Source organism: Salmo salar, chromosome ssa23 (genome assembly GCF_905237065.1).
Source record: "Salmo salar chromosome ssa23, Ssal_v3.1, whole genome shotgun sequence".
Lineage (NCBI taxonomy): Eukaryota > Metazoa > Chordata > Actinopteri > Salmoniformes > Salmonidae > Salmo > Salmo salar.
The window spans coordinates 14,080,607-14,101,384 of NC_059464.1; the positions used below are offsets into that span (position 1 = coordinate 14,080,607).

The window sequence follows — 20,778 nt, forward strand, 5'->3', positions numbered from 1 at the left end:
TACAATTTGCATGTGACTTATACAATTTGATTTGATTTGATTTTCCTCCATATCGGGTGAACCGTTTAGGTTCTGCATTTGCTGTTTGTTTTGTTTGTGTTTCAGATTATTTTGAGCCCAATAGAAATGAATGGTATGTAATGTATTGTGTCATTTTTACTGTAAATAAGAATAGAATATGTTTCTGAACCCGTCCACATTGTGGATGCTACAATGATTACAGATAATCCTGAATGAATCGTGAATAATGATTACAGCAGCATAAATATCATGCCCCCCCCCAAAAATGCAAACCTCCCCTGTTATTGTTATGGTGAGAGGTTAGCATGTCTAAGGGGTATGATATTTGTGTGTCTCTAACTTTCTCACTCATCACTCAACGGTATAATTTCAAAATGTCTCACCCGATATGGATGAAAATTCCCTTAAATTAAAGCTGACAGTCTGCACCTTAACCTCATAGTCATTTCACCACTTCAAATCCAAAGTACAGAGCCAAAATAACAAACAATGTGTCACTGTCCAAATACATTTGGAGCTCACTGTATATTCTCTAATCCACCCTCTTGCTGTCTCTCTCTTCTCGTGCTCCCTTCCTCCCTATCTCCTTCCTTTTCAATCTCTTTGCCTCCCTTTGTCTCTTTCTCTGTACCTCCTCTTTATCCCCCCTCCTCTTCTCTCTCCCACCCCCTTCTTTCACCCCCTACACCCTCTCACCCTCTCTTGCCCTTCTTCTCTCTCTTTCTTTCTCTCTCTCTCACTCTCTCTATTTTCTATATTTCTCTTTCTCTCTCTCTCCCTCTCTCTATTGTCTATATTTCTCTTTATCCCTCCTATCTCCCACCTCTCCCTCTCCCTCCTCTCTCTTCCTCCTCTGTCCAACCTCTGTATGTCTGTTGACTCTCTCTCTCCCCTCTCTCCTCTCTCCCCTCCTTCACCATCTCCCTTTCTCTCTCCCCCTCCCTCACTCTCCCCCTTCTCTATCTCCCTCCTCCCCCTTCCATTCTCTCACCCCCTTCTCTCTACCTCCATTTGACACAATGGTCTTTAAGAAGGATATAGAGAGATGAGAGGAGGGGAGAGAGAACAGAGAGACACGGAGAGGGGGAGTAAGAGAATAGAAACAGAGCAGGAGAGACAGAGAGAGAGACATGTCTTTTCATATTTTCCCATTAACTGGAACGTATTGACATAACCGTCAATTGGTTGACACTCGTCTTTTCCCATTGAATGGGAATGTATTGACATAAACATCAACCCTGTGACACATTTTTTTGCCATTGAATGCAATGTATTGACATAAGTATCAGATGGATGACACTCATCTTTTCCCATTGACAGCAATGTATTGACATAAGCGTCAACCCTTTGATACTCATCTTTTGCCATTGAATGCAATGTATTGACATACGCATCAATTGGTTGACACATCTTTTCCTATTGAATGCAATGTATTGACATAAGCTTCAATAGGTTGACACTCATATTTTCCCATTGACTGCAAATGTATTGACATAAGTGTCAACACCGTGACACTAATCTTTTCCCATTGAATGCAAATATATTGACATAAGCATCAATTGGTTAACCCTCATCTTTTCCCATTGACTGTGATGTATTCAAATCAAATCCAATTTAATTTGTCACATACTTTGTAAACAACAGGTGTGGACTAACAGCGAAATACTTACCCTTTGCACTCTACATTGTGATCGGCCCTTTGCAAAAAATGCAGAGAGAAAGAGAATAGAGAAATAATAGAAAAGTAAAAACACGTAATAAAAAAGTAATAATAAATACACAATGAGTAACGATAACTTGACTATATACAATGGGTACCAGTACTGAGTCGATGTGCAGGGGTATGAGGTAATTTAGGTAGATATGTACATATAGCCAGGAATAAAGTGACAGATAGTAAACAGTAGCAGCAGCGTATGTGATGGGTAAAAAAAGTTAGTGCAAAAATGATAAATGCAGATGGTCCAGGTAGCTATTTGGTTAACTATTTAACTAACTATTGAGCAGTCCTATGGCTTGGTGGTAGAAGCTGTTCAGAGTCCTGTTGGTTCCATACTTGGTGCATCGGTACTGCTTGCCGTGCGCTATCAGAGAAGAACAGTCTATGACTTGGGTGGCTGGAGTCTTTGACAATTTTTAGGACCTTCCTCTGACATCACCTGCTATAGACCGCCTTGCGGTCGGATGCCAGGCAGTATTCGGAATAGCGCAGCTGTATAGCTTTTTGAGGATTGGAGAGCCCATGCCAAATCTTTTCAGCCTCCTGCGGAGGAAGAGGCGTTGTCATGCCCTCTTCATGACTGTGTTGGTGTGTTTAGACAATGATAGATCCTTAGTGATGTGGACACCAAGGAACTCTCGACCCGCTCCACTTCAGCCCCGTTGATGTGAATGGGGGTGTGATCGGCCTTCCGTTTCCTGTAGTCCACAATCAGCTCCTTTGTCTTGCTGATGTTGAGAGAGAGGTTGTTGTCTCTGATCTCCTCCCTATAGGCTGTCTCATCATTATCAGTGATCAGGCCTACCACCGTTGTGTCATTGGCAAACTTAATGATGGTGTTGGAGTCGTACACGTCCACTCAGTTGTGGGTGAACCGGGAGTACAGCGGGGGACTAATCACGCACCCATGAGGGGCCCTTGTGTTGAGGGTAATTGTGGCGGATGTGTTGGTGCCTACCTTCACCGCCTGGGGGCATCCCGTCAGGAAGTCCAGGATCCAGTTGCAGAGTGTTCAGTCTCAGGGTCCTTAGCTTTGTGATGAGCTTGGAGGAAACTTTGTGCTGAACGCTAAGCTGTAGTCAATGAACAGCATTCTCACTTGGTGTTCCTTTTGTACAATTGAGAAAGAGCAATGTAGAGTGCAAAAGAGATTGCGTGATCTGTGGATCTGTTGGGGCAGTATGCAAATTGGAGTGGGTCCAGGGTGTCTGGGATGATGGTGTTGATGTTAGCTATGACTAGCCTATCAAAGCATTTCATAGCTACAGATGTGAGTGCTACGGGGCAATAGTCATTTAGATAGGTTACATTGGTGTTCTTGGGCACAAGGACTATGGTGGTCTGCTTGAAACATGTACATATTACAGACTGAGTCAAGGAGAGGTTGAAAATGTCAGTGAAGACACATGCTGGTACATCTGGCCCTGCGGCCTTGTGAATGTTAACCTGTTTAAAGGTCTTACTCACATCGGCTATTGAGAGTGTGATCACCCAGTTGTCTAGAACAGCTGGTGCTCTCACTCATGGTTCAATGTTGCTTGTCTCAAAGGGAGCATAGAAGGCATTTAGCTCATCTGGTAGGCTTGCGTCACTGGGCAGCTTGCGGCTGGGCTACCCTTTATAATCCGTGATAGTTGGCAAGCCCTGCCACATCCGACGAGCATCAGAGCCGGTGTAGTAGGATTCGGTGTCAGTCCTATACTAAAGCTTTGCCTGTTTGATGGTTCATAAAGTGTCACATAAGTGTCAGCCTTGTGATGCTCTTCTTTTCCCATTGAATGCAATGTATTGACAAAAGCATAAACCCCTGTGACATTCATCTTTTCCTATACATTACATTCAATTGACATACAGTACCAGTCAAAAGTTAGGACACACCTACTCATTCCAGGGTTTTTCTTTATTTTTACTATTTTCTATTTTAGATTCTTCAAAGTAACCAACCTTTGCCTTGATGACAGCTTTGCACACTCTTGGCATTCTCTCAACCAGCATCAAGCATTTTACTACACTCGCATTAACATCTGCTAACCATGTGTATGTGACCAATAAAATATGATTTGATTTGATTGATGAGGTAGTCACCTGGAATGCATTTAAATAGACAGGTGCGCCTCGTTAAAAGTGGATTTGTGGAATTTATTTCCTTCTTAATGCGTTTGAGCCAATCAGTTGTGATGTGACAAGGTAGGGTAGTAAAATACCAAGTCCATATTATGGCAAGAGCAAAGAGAATAAGCAAAGAGAAACGACAGTCCATCATTACTTTAAGACATGAAGGTCAGTCAATGCGGAACATTTCTTAAAGTGCAGATGCAAAAACCGTCATGCGGTATGATGAAACTGGCTCTCATGAGGACCGCAACAGGAAAGGAAGACCCAGAGTTACCTCTGCTGCAGAGGATAAGTTCATTAGAGTTACCAGTCTCAGAAAATGCAGCCCAAATAAATGCTTCCCAGGGTTCAAGTAACATACACATCTCAACAACAACTGTTCAGAGGAGAACGCGTGAATCAGGCCTTCATGGTCGAATTGCTGCAAAGAAACCACTACTAAAGGACACCAATAAGAAGAAGAGACTTGCTTGGGCCAAGAAACAAAAGCAATGGAAATTAGACCAGTGGACATCTGTCCTTTGGTCTGATTATTCCAAATGTGAGATTTTTGGTTCCAAACGCCATGTCTTTGTGAGACACAGACTACGTGGACAGTTGATCTCCACATGTGTGGTTCCCAACATGAAGCATGGAGGAGGAGGTGTGATGGTGTGGGGGTGCTGGTGATTTATTTAGAATACAAGGCACACTTGACCAGCATGGCTACCACAGCATTCTGCAGTGAGTCGCCATCCCATCTGGTTTGCGCTTAGTGGGACTATCATTTTTGTTTAAATAGGAAAATGAAGGAAAAGCAGCCAACAAGTGCTCAGCATATGTGTGAACGCCTTCAAGACTGTTAGAAAAGCATTCCAGATGAAGCAGTTGAGAGAATGCCAAGAGTCTGTAAAGCTGTCATCAAGGCAAAGGAGGGCTACTTTGAAGAATATAAAATCTACAATATATTTTGATTTGTTTAACACTTTTTCGGTTACTACATGATTCCATATGTGTTATTTTGTTATTTCATAGTGTTGATGTGGTCACTATTATTCTACAATGTAGAAAATAGCAAAAATAAAGAAAAATCCTGGAAGGAGTAGATGTGTCCAAACTTTTGACTGGTACTGTATGGTTCAATTGGTTTACACATTTTGTGATTAAATGCAATGTATTGACATACAGTGTCAACCTTGTGACACTCATCTTTTACCATTGAATACAATTTATTGAGATAAGCATCAATTGGTTGACACTCATTTTTTCTCATTGACTACAAATACATTGACATAAGCATCAGCCTTGTGACGCTCTTCTTTTCCCATTGAATGAAATGTATTGACATAAGCGTCAACCCCTGTGGCACTCAACTTTTCCTATTGAATGCAATGTATTGACATAAGCTTCAATTGGTTTAAAACTATTTTTGGATTGAATGCAATTTATCGACATACAGTGTCAACCCTGTGACATTAATATTTTACCATTGAATGCAATGTATTAATATAAGCATCAATTGGTTGACACTCATCTTTTCCCACTGACTGTGATGTACTGACAAAAGTGTCAAATGGAGCCTGGCCAATAAGCTTGAAGTGGTTGAAACCTAACTTTTGCAAAAATGATGTTTTTCTATGATATCATGTAGGCAGCCATGGCGCAAAGACTACCTGTAATCACAAGCACAATAAAGAGAAGAGAGAGAAGGGGGCAAAGACCAATGATATACAGCAGTCCTAAACCACCCCTACTCGGTGCAGTGTGTGTGTTTGCTAGGTTTTATACGGAAGCTGAATAAACTGCAACGCTTGCAGAATTGTGCAGATTACATACAATTTATGGTTCAAAGGTCACAAGCTAGCCCAAAAGGAATTGTCAGCACTTTTTATCAAGCTATCTAGCTAGTTCGTCTTGTACATTTTCAGTTGAAACTTTACAGGGTGAAGTCAGGGTACTTTCATTAAATATATATATTGACTTTCAGACAATGTTCATATACACTGTAAACCCCATTGCATGTGTTATTTAAACACTTCTAGTAAGTTGAGCTCGGTCAATGAAAAGTAATTATTATTTAAAATGTTTATGTGGTACTCGCTCAAAACTTAATGAGAAGTCACATAAACTAAGATTTTGTAAAGTTATGATAACAAATTAACTTTTTTCCCATCATGCTCTGCTGCAGGAAAACATTTTGGGAATTGTTTTTAATATCTGTGTTTTGCATGTACTTTGAGTGATCTTATGCTACACAATGATAAATAACATACCTTTTTCTAAACTAATCCAATTACTTAGTTAGATTTTTTGCACCCATTACTGAAATGGCTGTTCCAGTTTAAATTCTTCACACTGCTCTTCACCCTGGCAGTCATTAAAAATGTATCCAAATTCTGGCTGGATTCCAATAGGAATTACACATCACTTTGCAAGCCACCACAGTGTGAAATCCTGGTTGGAAGATTCCTGGAAATCCTTCAACCAGGATATTTTGAAAATCTGTGAATTTTAGGGAAGGAGTTTTGCAACGCTACATGCAGGCATAATGTGGCCTGTAAACGGAGTTTTCAGCCACTCTATTCGGGTACACCTAGGCCTCAAAATAAGGCCTTAGGAGACTCGTAATATACTGCCATACAGAGTAGGAACTCATGTGGTGAAGGCCATAGAACTAAATAAAAATGAATTCAAAAACCATGTCACTAACAAATACAGTCATGGGTGGTAACTCTACAATTCATTCGAAAAGGCAAGGCACACTGGGAAATCACTTTGCCTTCAGAAAGTATTCACACCCCTTGACTTTTTCCACATTTTGTTGTGTTTACAGCATGAATTATTGATATTCTAAGAGTTGATTTGGGTTGGGCAGGGCTTGATTTATGATTTGCGTAACATGGTAATTTACGTTTGAGACCAACGCGTGGCCGTGGCTGTGTGAGAAGCGCACCTGTATCTCTCACAGAGCTAGAATGAGATTCACTTTTTATGATCTCAAACTCCCTCTGCTCTGATAGACATGAGTCTGCAAACCTCATGACTCCAGCATTGAGCTTCATTTATTTCCGCGCAAAGGGTTCTGGAAGAGCTGCAGCACTCCTGATGAATTTAAATATATTTTCCAAAGTTATAGAATGACTGCTGTCTGTCCAGAAATAAATGAAATAATTCAGAATAGCCTACTTCACGACGAGAAGGCCCATAATTTACCCACAGAGGATCAATAGTTTATCTTTTTTTATCGTTTAGATGTGGATTGTGTGTAGCCCAATAAAAAGGCATAGCCTACAGGCGGGAACGCGCGGCAAATCTGTCAGTGAACAAACAGCATGCAGACAAAACAGGCCTTTCAGGAATATTTTCAAATACAATCATGGGAAAACACAGGTACACAGGTTGGAAAGCGAATGGCTCCTGCTGAAAAGTGAAGACTCTAATCTGTTTGCTGTAGGCTACCAAAAATGTTTGATTAACTTCCAAATATTGTTTAACAAAGTAACAAGGTTTTACAAAGTAGTGAGTGAGCTGCGCATCATTGGGGGAGTCAGTGAAACTGGAAAGCATTTTTAGGTCTATAATGTCCTCCTCATACTGTAGCCTAAAATACGTGTCTCCGCACACCTATGCATAGGCTAATGATGGATTCAAGACAATGTCGTTTTTATTGATATCAGATTCTCAGTTTGTCAGTGTCAAAGTAGCCTGTAATTTTATCATTTGTACAGTATTAACAAAGATTCTGCCAGTCTCACGTCAAGTTAAATGACATAGAATTGCATGAAATACGTTTATAAAAGGCCACATTTTACCCAGACCCTAGGCTATTAAAAATGTTCCCCATGTGTGTAACTTCTGTAAATCCCTCTACTCTACTGCTCTATGCCACTACACAAATGCAATGCGATATGCATGCAATGCTTTATTATAAAGGATATTTTTTTCCTCATGCGTTCAAGAACCTCAGAGCTCCCCAGATAACCCCCTCTCGTGCTCACTTTTTGTTCAGCACCTCCCGATGTACAAATTAAGCATTTTCTGTCAGTCAAGGTGAGCTCATCAACGTTAGCTCCCCACCCACCCACTCAGCCTGTCTTTTCTTATTTCGTGGTAGTTAGCCATGAGAGAAAGTAATTTTTCTTAAATCAAAAGGCTATTTTACATGGAAACAGAATGACTGTTCGGGACCTTTAACAATTCAGAGAGGCATAAGGGGAAATTCTATCTTCTCCTGTCCTGGAGCCTATTTCCCTATCCAATTCTATTGCAACCCAAAATCCTGACTCCTGTGCATGGAAATTCCTAACTTCTGTAATCCATAGGTTGCATTATCAAAGCACGTCTCTTGCCTATGCATGTCAAAATACCTCTATAACATTTCCCCCGCTTCTCTGCATTGTCTACTACTTGCTGCCCATATGAGAGCTTCGATAGAGAATGTGCGATCAACAAACAGTTCGAGAGTAGATATGGATATTTTTTTATACTGAGTTGGTCCCCGTTAAGATAACCTTGATATTTAAAAAAGGTCATTCTTAATCTCCCCGTTATTCATGAGCTGACCTACTATCTGTATAGCAAATTTGGTCGTTTTACTTTTGTTTGACTGCCTTTACAAAGTTAGAATGATTAGACAACGCTATACTCGGAGTGCACTCTGTGCTTCCTGGGCGCTCTCCGTGTTGAGATAGCCTACTGCTGAAATGCGCTGGCAATCAAAGATCGTTACTCTATCATTAGTAAATATCAGTTTCATTTGCTCTGAATTATTATTTTTTCTTCTCCCCAATTGCGATCTTGTCTCATCGCTGCAACTCCCCAACGGGCTTGGGAAAGGTCATGCGTCCTCCGCAACTAGACTCGCCAAACTGGGTACTTAACACCCACCGTTTGGGGAAACACCCTAGAACTGACGACCGAAGTAAGCCTGCAGGCGCCCGGCGCGACACAAGGAGACACAATGGTTTTAAACGCTTTAAATGGGCACTTAGATTTTGGCACCAGTTAACAAGCTACCAAACTATTTAAACCAACCCCCTCTGCGAACATGCCTTCTGCGATGTTGGTTACAAGGCGGGACTTATTTAAATTAGGTTAGAGAATAAAACGTGATTTGACAAAAATCACTTAATAATCCCACCTCCATCCTGCCTCCTTATCCAAGTGTTTGACATGGGGGAGGGCACCAGTACACTTTATGATTAAACTTTATCAATGTAGGAGAAACAGTAATTTGTCATACTTTAGTAGTACTACTGTGATCTGGTTTCATCTAAATATCATACAATTGAATGAAAAACATGATATTGACTGTTCGGGACCTTTAAGAAAAAAGATAATAAATTGCTGTGAAATGTATTATTATTGAATATTTAATAGTTTAAAAAAAATGTATTCCACCTTTTTTTTAACCAGGTAGGCTAGTTGAGAACAAGTTCTCATTTGCAACAGCGACCTGGCCAAGATAAAGCATAGCAATTCGACACATACAACAACACAGAGTTACACATGGAATAAACAAAACATACAGTCAATAATACAGTAGAACAAAAGAAAACAAAAAGTATATATACAGTGAGTGCAAATGAGGTAAGTTAAGGCAATACATAGGCCATGGTGGTGAAGTAATTACAATATAGCAATTAAACACTGGAATGGTAGATGTGCAGAAGATGAATGTGCAAGTAGAGATACTGGGGTGCAAAGGAGCAAGATAAATAAATAAATACAGTATGGGTAGGTAGATAGATGGGCTGTTTACAGATGGGCTATGTACGGGTGCAGTGATCTGTGAGCTGCTCTGACAGCTGGTGCTTAAAGCTAGTGAGGGAGATATGAGTCTCCAGCTTCAGAGATGTTTGCAGTTCATTCCAGTCATTGGCAGCAGAGAACTGGAAGGAAAGACGACCAAAGGAGGAATTGGCTTTGGGGGTGACCAGTGAGATATACCTGCTGGAGCGCATGCTACGAGTGGGTGCTGCTATGTTGACCAGTGAGCTGAGATAAGGGGGGCTTTACCTAGCAGAGACTTGTAGATAACCTGTAGCCAGTGGGTTTGGCGACGAGTATGAAGCGAGGGCCAACCAATGAGAGCGTACAGGTCGCAATGGTGGGTAGTGTATGGGGCTTTGGTGACAAAATGGATGGCACTGTGATGGACTGCATCCAGTTTGTTGAGTAGAGTGTTGGAGGCTATTTTATAGATGACATCACCGAAGTCGAGGATCGGTAGGATGGTCAGTTTTACGAGGTTATGTGTGGCAGCATGAGAGAAGGATGCTTTGTTGCGATATAGGAAGCCGATTCTAGATTTAATTTTGGATTGGAGATGCTTAATGTGAGTCTGGAAGGAGAGTTTACAGTCTAACCAGACACCCAGGTATTTGTAGTTGTCCACGTATTCTAAGTCAGAGCCGTCCAGAGTAGTGATGCTGGACGGGCGAGCAGGTGCGGGCAGTGATTGATTGAATAGCATGCATTTAGTTTTACTTGCGTTTAAGAGCAGTTGGAGGCCATGGAAACGGAGTTGTATGGCATTGAAGCACGTCTGGAGGTTAATTAACACAGTGTCCAAAGAGGGGCCAGAAGTATACAGAATGGTGTCGTCTGCGTAGAGGTGGATCAGAGAATCACCAGCAGCAATAGCAACATCATTGATGTATACAGAGAAGAGATTCGGCCCGAGAATTGAACCCTGTGGCACACCCATAGAGACTGCCAGAGGTCCGGACAACAGGCCCTCCGATTTGACACACTGAACTCTATCAGAGAAGTAGTTGGTAAACCAGGCGAGGCAATCATTTGAGAAACCAAGGCTGTCGAGTCTGCCAATAAGAATGTGGTGATTGACAGAGTCGAAAGCCTTGGCCAGGTCGATGAATACGGCTGCACAGTAATGTCTCTTATCGATGGCGGTTATGATGTCGTTTAGGACCTTGAGCATGGCTGAGGTGCACCCATGACCAGCCCTGAAACCAGATTGCATAGCGGAGAAGGTACGGTGGGATTCGAAATGGTCCATAATTTGTTTGTTGACTTGGCTTTCGAAGACCTTAGAAAGACAGGGTAGGATAGATATAGGTCTGTAGCAGTTTGGGCCTAGAGTGTCACCCCCTTTGAAGAGGGGGATGACCGCGGCAGCTTTCCAATCTTTGGGAAACTCAGATGAGACGAAAGAGAGGTTGAACAGGCTAGTAATAGGGGTTGCAACAATTTCGGCAGATCATTTTAGAAAGAGAGGGTCCAGATTGTCTAGCCCGGCTGATTGGTATGGGTCCAGATTTTGCAGCTCTTTCAGAACATCAGCTATCTGGGTTTGGGTGAAGGAGAAATGGTGGGGGCATTGGCGGGTTGCTGTGGAGGGTGCGGGCAGTTGACTGGGGTAGGGGTAGCCAGGTGGAAAGCATGGCCAGCTGTAGAAAAATGCTTATTAAAATTCTCAATTATAGTGGATTTATCGGTGGTAACAGTGTTTCCTAGCCTCAGAGCAGTGGGCAGCTGGGAGGAGGTGCTCTTTTTCTCCATGGACTTTACAGTGTCCCAGAACTTTTTTAAGTTAGTACTACAGGATGCAAATTTCTGTTTGAAAAAGCTAGCCTTAGCTTTTCTAACTGCCTGTGTATATTTGTTCCTAACTTCCCTGAAAAGTTGCATATCACGGGGGCTATTCGATGCTAATTCAGAAAGCCACAGGATGTTTTTGTGCTGGTCAAGGGCAGACAGGTCTGGAGTGAACCAAGGACTATATCTATTCCTAGTTCTACATTTTTGAGTGGGGCATGCTTATTTAAGATGGTGAGGAAGGCACTTTTAAAGAATAGCCAGGCATCATCTACTGACGGGATGAAGTCAATGTCATTCCAGGATACCCCAGCCAGGTCGATTAGAAAGGCCTGCTCGCAGAAGTGTTTTAGGGAGCGTTTGACAGTGATGAGAGGTGGTCGTTTGGTTGCAGACCCATTACGGATGCAGGCAATGAGGCAGTGATTGCTGAGATCTTCATTGAAAACAGCAGAGGTGTATTTGGAGGTCGAGTTAGTTAGGATGACATCTATGAGGGTGCCCGTGTTTACAGATTTGGACTTGTACCTGGTAGGTTCATTGATAATTTGTGTGAGATTGAGAGCATCAAGCTTAGATTGTAGGATGGCCGGGGTGTTAAGCATGTCCCAGTTTAGGTCACCTAGTAGCACAAGCTCAGAACATAGATGGGGGCAATCAATTCACATATGGTATCGAGGGCACAGCTGGGGGCAGAGGGAGGTCTATAGCAAGCGGCAACAGTGATAGACTTGTTTCTGTAAAGGTGAATTTTTAGAAGTAGAAGCTCGAATTGTTTGGGTACAGACTTGGATAGTAATACAGAACTCTGAAGGCTATCTTTGCAGTAGATTGCAACACCGCCCCCTTTGGCAGTTCTATCTTGGTGGAAAATGTTATAATTAGCGATGGAGATTTCAGGGTTTTTGGTGGTTTTCCTAAGCCAGGATTCAGACACGGCTAAGACATCCGGGTTGGCAGAGTGTGCTAAAGCAGTGAGTAAAACAAATTTAGGGAGTAGGCTTCTAATGTTAACATGCATCAAACCAAGGCTTTTACGGTTACAGAAGTCAACAAATGAGAGCACCTGGGGGGCCTGTTGGAATCCTCAGGCAGATTATGTTGGTATTCCAGTCGTAGAGGATCGGTGGGGTTCCGTGCCCTGTACCAGCAGTAGAAATGGTCCGGATATTGTAGCCCAGGAGTGGTTTCGGTGGTAGCACAGGAGCCCTGGCCGGTCTAGCTTCAGGCTAATTGGTGCTTGCTCCGGGATGGAAACGCTAGCCAGGAGTAGTCACCCGGGATTGCGGTGAGCTAGTTGCGAAGATCCAGATGAAAATGTTCAGAGTTTGCAGTAGGAATCCGGGGATATGGGGGAAAAAAAAAAAAAATTATAATAGGTCCGTTATGCTCTGGTTTGAGTCACGTTGTTCAAACTGGCGAGAGCTTTCTGAGCTAAAGGTTAGCTGATGACCGCTAGCAATGGTTTGCTGACTGATAGCTGGTACAGTGAGGGAAAAAAGTATTTGATCCCATGCTGATTTTGTACGTTTGCCCACTGACAAAGAAATGATCAATCTATAATTTTAATGGTAGGTTTATTTGAACAGTGAGAGACAGAATAACAACAAAGAAATCCAGAAAAACGCATGTCAAAAATGTTATACATTAATTTGCATTTTAATGAGGGAAATAAGTATTTGACCCCCTCTCAATCAGAAAGATTTCTGGCTCCCAGGTGTCTTTTATACAGGTAACGAGCTGAGATTAGGAGAACACTCTTAAAGGGAGTGCTCCTAATCTCAGTTTGTTACCTGTATAAAAGACACCTGTCCACAGAAGCAATCAATCAATCAGATTCCAAACTCTCCACCATGGCCAAGACCAAAGAGCTCTTCAAGGATGTCAGGGACAAGATTGTAGACCTACACAAGGCTGTAATGGGCTAAAAGACCATTGCCAAGCAGCTTGGTGAGAAGGTAACAACAGTTGGTGCGATTATTCACAAATGGAAGAAACACAAAAGAACTGTCAATCTCCCTCGGCCTGGGGCTCCATGCAAGATCTCACCTCGTGGAGTTGCAATGATCATGAGAACGGTGAGGAATCAGCACAGAACTACACAGGAGGATCTTGTCAATGATCTCAAGGCAGCTGGGACCATAGTGACCAAGAAAACAATTGGTAACACACTACGCCATGAAGGACTGAAATCCTGCAGCGCCCACAAGGTCCCCCTGCTCAAGAAAGCACATATACATGCCCTTCTGAAGTTTGCCAATGAACATCTGAATGATTCAGAGGACAACTGGGTGAAAGTGTTGTGGTCAGATGAGACCAAAATGGAGCTCTTTGGCATCAACTCAACTCGCCGTGTTTGGAGGAGGAATGCTGCCTATGACCCCAAGAACACCATCCCCACCGTCAAACATGGAGGTGGAAACATTATGCTTTGGGGGTGTTTTTCTGCAGAGGGGACAGGACAACTTCACCGCATCAAAGGGACGATGGACGGGGCCATGTAGCGTCAAATCTTGGGTGAGAACCTCCTTCCCTCAACCAGGGCATTGAAAATGGGTCGTGGATGGGTATTCCAGCATGACAATGACCCAAAACACACGGTCAAGGCAACAAAGGAGTGGCTCAAGAAGAAGCACATTAAGGTCCTTGAGTGGCCTAGCCAGTCTCCAGACCTTAATCCCATAGAACATCTGTGGAGGGAGCTGAAGGTTCAAGTTGCCAAACGTCAGCCTCGAAACCTTAATGACTTGGAGATGATCTGCAAAGAGGACTGGGACAAAATCCCTTCTGAGATTTTTGCAAACCTGGTGGCCAACTACAAGAAATGTCTGACCTCTGTGATTGCCAACAAGGGTTTTGCCACCAAGTACTAAGTCATGTTCGCTCTTGCTGCTGGTGAATCTCTGATCCACCTCTACGCAGATGACACCATTCTGTATACTTCTGGCCCTTCTTTGGACACTGTGTTAACAACCCTCCAGACGAGCTTCAATGCCATACAACTCTCCTTCCGTGGTCTCCAACTGCTCCTAAATACAAGTAAAACTAAATGCATGCTCTTCAACCGATCGCTGCCTGCACCTGCCCGCCTGTCCAGCATCACTTCTCTGGACGGTTTTGACTTAGAATTTGTGGATAACTACAAATACCTAGGTATCTGGTTAGACTGTAAACTCTCCTTCCAGACTCACATCAATCATCTCCAATCCAAAGTTAAATCTAGAATTGGCTTCCTATTTCGCAACAAAGCATCCTTCACCCATGCTGCCAAACATACCCTCGTAAAACTGACCATCCTACCAATCCTCGACTTCGGCGATGTCCTCTACAAAATAGCCTCCAATACCCTACTCAACAAGCTGGATGCAGTCTATCACAGTGCCATCCGTTTTGTCACCAAAGCCCCATATACTACCCACCACTGCAACCTGTACGCTCTCGTTGGCTGGCCTTCGCTTCATAATCGTCGCCAAACACATTGGCTCCAGGTCATCTACAAGACCCTGCTAGGTAAAGTCCCCCCTTATCTCCGCTCACTGGTCACCATAGCAGCACCTACCTGTAGCACGCGCTCCAGCAGGTATATCTCTCTGGTCACCCCTAAAGCCAACTCCTCCTTTGGTCGTCTCTCCTTCCAGTTCTCTGCTGCCAATGACTGGAACGAACTACAAAAATCTCTGAAACTGGAAACACTTATCTTCCTCACTAGCTTTAAGCACCAGCTATCAGAGCAGCTCCCAGATCACTGCACCTGTACATAGCCCATCTATAATTTAGCCCAAACTACTACCTCTTCCCCTATTGTATTTATTTATTTTATTTATTATTTTGCTCCTTTGCACGATATTATTTATATTTTAACTTTGAACTTTCTTCAAATTATAATTCTACCATTCCAGTGTTTTACTTGCTATACTTTATTTACTTTGCCACCATGGCCTTTTTTTTGCCTTTACCTCCCTTATCTCACATCATTTGCTCACATTGTATATAGTCTTATTTTTGTCTACAGTATCATTGATTGTATGTTGTTTTACTCCATGTGTAACTCTGTGTTTTTGTATGTTGTCAAACTGCTTTGCTTTATCTTGGCCAGGTCGCAATTGTAAATGAGAACTTGTTCTCAACTTGCCTACCTGGTTAAGTAAAGGTGAAATAAATAAAATAAAAATAAAAATGTTTTGCAGAGGGGTCAAATACTTATTTCCCTCATTAAAATGCAAATCATTTTATAACATTTTTGACATGGGTTTTTCAGGATTTTTTTAATTGTTATTCTGTCTCTCACTGTTCAAATTAACCTACCATTAAAATTATAGACTGATCATTTCTTTGTCAGTGGGCAAACGTACAAAATCAGCAGGGGATCAAATACTTTTTTCCCTCACTGTAGGTAGTTAGCTGGCTAGCTTCAGTTGAGGGATTCCAGATCCGAAGTAAATAGAAATATTTTAGAAAAAACCCAGATCCACGCCACATTGGGTGAGGCGGGTTGCAGGAGAGTATTTAGAAGTTGAGGTTTAGAAAAATATTTTTAAAAGATATGTGAAGAAAAATATGTAAATAGATATATTCAAGTGACACGACAGGACAAAGACGTCTGACTGACATTAGCTTATGTAAGTAAAGGAAGACTAAGGAACAAATCAACAGCAGAATCAGCAATACACACATAATTGCACACATACACACACGCGCGCTTGCGCAATCAAACACACACACGTGCACATGCCATCACGCACGTTTTATTAAATTCCTTTATTATAGTCAAGTATATACAAAGACATGAAATGGAAAAGTATATCAATATAATAGTTGATAGATTTTATGATAGATTTATGAAAATATTTCTACAGTATGTAACATGTAATAAGTTTTTATTTATTGGCAGTTAGACTAGTTGCAGTAAATTAGATTTCATACACTCAAAGGAAAGAAAAGAAAACGATAAAAATTTGACAACATTACAATTTTTACAAATGTTTTGTGAGCAGCTTTGGCATCAACATATTTAGCATATTACTTAGTATACAAATTATAATGACATTGTTATTGCTAAATTGCTAGATTATAAATTATATCAGTTAAGATCATCTTCGATTCAGGTTGGCATCCCGGAGAGACTCAAAAATGGCATATTGCACGTTCAACGTGTCGGTGTGATGGATATTCTGTGGACCAAAGAAACATATTTTTTGTGTGAGTGTGTGTGTGTGTGTGTGTGTGTGTGTGTGTGTGTGTGTGTGTGTGTGTGTGTGTGTGTGTGTGTGTGTGTGTGTGTGTGTGTGTGTGTGTGTGTACGTGCGCGTGTCTGTAGCCTACCGTGTAGTCCTCGGCATAATAGCAGTGTCTTAGGTTCAAATGTCTGATGAAGTTCCTGCTGATTTGGTTTGGGTTACCGTGTGGTAGAGAGACACACACCGGGCACACCTAGATGGCACCAGAGAGCAACAATCACTCAAAGCAACAAAGTTTCAGCCCAAGTGGCCAACAACACTCTCGACTAGAGACTAGGCATGAGGACTCCCTGGAGGCAGTGACAATTGTTACTAAGTGGACTATCATGGTTAAACAACACAAAATAAAACAAAATTATATTTAAAACTCAGTGACTGAAAGCAACTGACAACTTATAACAGATTTATCACTGACCACGGGCCTGTTGTTGTAGTGATGGTTGTCATTGCAGTGACCCACCAGATCCTGCTCATTCAGACCACTCTCCTGGCAGATCGGACAGACAAACGTTCTTACTGCAGCACTGAGAGAGAAGCGGGGGGAGACAGACAGACAAAGATAAACACAGAGAGAGTGAGCGTTAGAGAAAAAATAAGAAAAAATTTAATACTGTAGTTGTATATCCTGAAGACAAGGGTAAATATTCCCTCTAAAGTAAACCAGTAGCTTTCTTACTTTGCTAACTGGCCTTGCAGGTTCATGCAAGTCATTGAGAAGTGACACACAATCATGTAAGATTTTTAATGATGAGTCAACAGCAGAGGCGGCTGGCGGGAGGAGCTATAGGAGGACATGCTCATTGTAATGGCTGGAATGGAATTCATGGAACGGTATCAAACACAAACATATGGAAACCACATGGTTGACTCCGTTCAATTGATTCCATTCCAGCCATTACAATGAGCTCCTCCCACCAGCCTCCTCTGGTCTGCAGTAGTCTACAATGAGAAGCAAATGTATAAGAATCATACTTTAATCACTATAACACAAGCACACTAATGAAAACACACATACCACTGGTGACTTATCCATCATAAGTGAAGGAGAGGGAAGGTGGATTGCGAAAATTCAGCCTTGCATTAATGACTGTGAATCAGCCAGTACAGGGGTAGCTAATGTAGAGGGCATAGAGGTGGGTCTTTGAGCTGGGGAGGGTGGGGGTGAGGAAGAGCCAATGGCTGTGGTCCTGGGGCACAGCAAGTCCTGGGGTGGGGTTAGGTGTGGTGATAGGTGCCGGTGCAGTGGAGGCAGCCACAGGGGTAAGAGAGGGGGCAGATGTTTGAGCCATAGTCATGCATGCACCATTGGTAGGGGCAGGAGGGGTGATGTTAGGTGTGGTGATTGGTGTTTGTGAAGTAGGAACAGCAAGAGGAGTAGCAGATGTATGGGTCATAGACATAAATATTTGACTGGGGCAGGGGGAGTGATAGAGGAGGAAAGTTTGGGGAAGAATCTTGGGGTGGGAAGGTGAGGGGCTGTAGTGACTGTAACTGAGCTTTGATTGACCATGCTCCTTCCTGTTGCCTGAGTAGCTATTTTCAGTAGTCTGATTCGGCAAAAAAAAAAAAAACGGAGGTATGCAATCAGTCAACCTTTAGGTCCTTATTGAAACTGTCAGTGCATTCATTGTAACCCTCTGAATATGATGCTTAGATCACAGGAGGTTGGTGGCACCTTCATTGGGGAGGACGGGATTGGGGAGGACGGGATTGTGGTAATGGCTGGAGCAGAATCAGTAGAATGGTGTCAAATACATAAAATACATGGTTTCCATGCGTTTGATGTATTTCATGCCATTCTACTGGTTTCCATGCGTTTGATGCCATTCCATTTGTTCCGTTCCAGCAATTATCATGAGCCTTCCTCCCCTCAGCAGCCTCCTGTGGTTTAGAAACGTAATGTACTCCCAGGGTCTCGACATGGTTTTGCTGTATTTGGCTCTGTGTGTTTGGCTGTGTATAGACCAGTCCCTCACTCACCTCTGGATATAACCTGTCACAGGTCTAGTTGCTGGGGTTGAAAGCCCCATCAAGCCAGAGAGAGGTTGATCCAACCTGATGACTGTGGTCCTCGTTTGGACTGTGACAACAGTGGCACCAGCAGGCATAATGTCATCAACCTGCGCCTTAGCTCTGCACACAGGGCAGTGGGGTAACCACTTTAAAGAGTGCGTCAGACATTGTCGGCAGAACCTGCAACACACGCACGCACGCACGCACAGTGCTTCATTCAATTAAATGCATAAGCAACATGCATAACTGTGGTAATGGTCCACTGATAAAGTGGGCACATTCTTCAGTCATGAAGTATACACTTACAGAATCAAACCTGCAAGAACCTATTTCCTAACACTGCAGCTATGTCATAAATCCAGTACATTGATCATAACATTGAAAGGAAAAGGCTAAAGTACTCTCATCCACACTTAGATAGGCTACCTCTCTCAGAAGAGGAATTACCATATAAGTATAATATTTGGGAAAGTCAGGGGATTTTTTTGTGGTGTGAGGGAAAATTCCCCTCATGTAAAGACACGCTATCACATGTTATTGTAATTTACCAGCAGTGGACGGGGTGGAGGAAGTAAAGAACCTTTTTATTACTTACGAGTCATTGGTCAAATCATATCATATAATCTTTGACAAGACATCCATAAACTAAACTGTAGTCTACTTTACAAACAATTTGATGTCAATCTCATCTCAGTAGTTTATCATATTACTGAAGTGATATTGAAAGCACTGTGAATGAGAAACATCAGTGTTGAGTTTGTGCACATATACTATTGCCTTTGCGCTGTGCTGATGGTCTTTATTGACAGAAATAGAGAATTCATAGAACACTTATTTGAGGGAGTTCAGACACTGAATTAATTATATTAGAGTGATTTACCTATTTGGGATTAGAGACAGTTATAGTCATCAGCTCTGGGAAGTGGACCTAATTTACATTCACTCAATTTAAATAGAAAGACCAGGCTACAAGTTAAGTTACAGATTAGGCTGAAAGCTGTGGAATAACACTAGATAATATGCCAATAAATATAGGTTACTCACACATGAGAACAGGCAGCAGGGTGATGTGGGTCCATCAGGGTGCTCATACAGACGGGACACTCATCCTCAGATGGGGTCTGAAGGCCGGCTGCAGAGTGGGCCATACTTGGGCTGGGACAGATTCTCTCTCCAGGACAGAGTACACTACAGTCTCCCCTGGGGCAGGTGTGGTGTGTATGAGGCAGCTACTGTACTGCCTACCTACCTCAGAGCACAGCCTCTTACCTACAGACCCAGCCCCATAGGAGAGAAACTCCAATCACACAGCTGACTTAGTTCTTTAGTCCCAGCCCAGGGACTTTCTGGACTGTCTTTATTGAAAGGAAACTCACTTTCCGGGAGAGAGAGGGAGGGTGTGTGTGTGTGTGTGTGTGTGTGTGTGTGTGTGTGTGTGTGTGTGTGTGTGTGTGTGTGTGTGTGTGTGTGTGTGTGTGTGTGTGTGTGTGTGTGTGTGTGTGTGTGTGTGTGTGTGTGTGTGTGTGTGTGTGTGTGTGTGTGTGTGTGTGTGTGACAACCAGGTTTTCAGGATAAGGCATGACAATGAAGACTTGAACTGGCTACTCGGTATCCAGGAAGGCACACCACACAGTAGTACAAAAAAATATAACAGCTTTTATTAAAAAAGAGCAATGTGCAGTTGCTACATCCATTTTGTTGACTTATAAATGAATGATATGTACCCATTGATTCTTCAAGAATATAACTTATAAATGCCTCATGAGCTTAGTTCAACTGTAGTACCCCATCTGAAACCAAAATATAAGCTTGTTTTAAATGTAAACAAACACTGTATTGCCTCAAAATGGTAAAAAAATATACTTTTGATATCATGGATGGTCAGTCATTGCATCCATAGCACTGTCTATGAATTTGAGAATGGTTACATTTCTCCCTCAGATGTTTATCAATAACAGTGGTGGGGACCACGTTTTGTTATTGTTTCAACTGCTGATTGGCACTTTAAAAAATGAATATTAAAATAGTACACAAGCTGACAAAACACAAGCATTACCTTGCTTGCTGTCTTTAAGGGCTCCCGAGTGGCGCAGCGGTTTAAGGCACTACCTCTCAGTGCTAGAGGCGTCACTA

At 42.4% G+C, this 20,778-nt stretch overlaps 1 protein-coding gene across 1 annotated transcript; it reads right to left on the reverse strand.

Annotated features, from left to right (window-relative positions):
- Positions 1-16,125: 16,125 nt before the first annotated feature.
- On the reverse strand, positions 16,126-19,881 carry rn138 (E3 ubiquitin-protein ligase RNF138). Its single transcript, NM_001140976.1, has 5 exons — positions 19,690-19,881; positions 18,613-18,825; positions 17,048-17,156; positions 16,718-16,825; positions 16,126-16,566 (listed from the first exon to the last, which is right to left on the reverse strand). The coding sequence occupies exons 1-5, from the start codon at positions 19,791-19,793 to the stop codon at positions 16,486-16,488; spliced, it is 615 nt and encodes a 204-aa protein (NP_001134448.1). The 5' UTR covers positions 19,794-19,881; the 3' UTR covers positions 16,126-16,485.
- Positions 19,882-20,778: the final 897 nt, after the last annotated feature.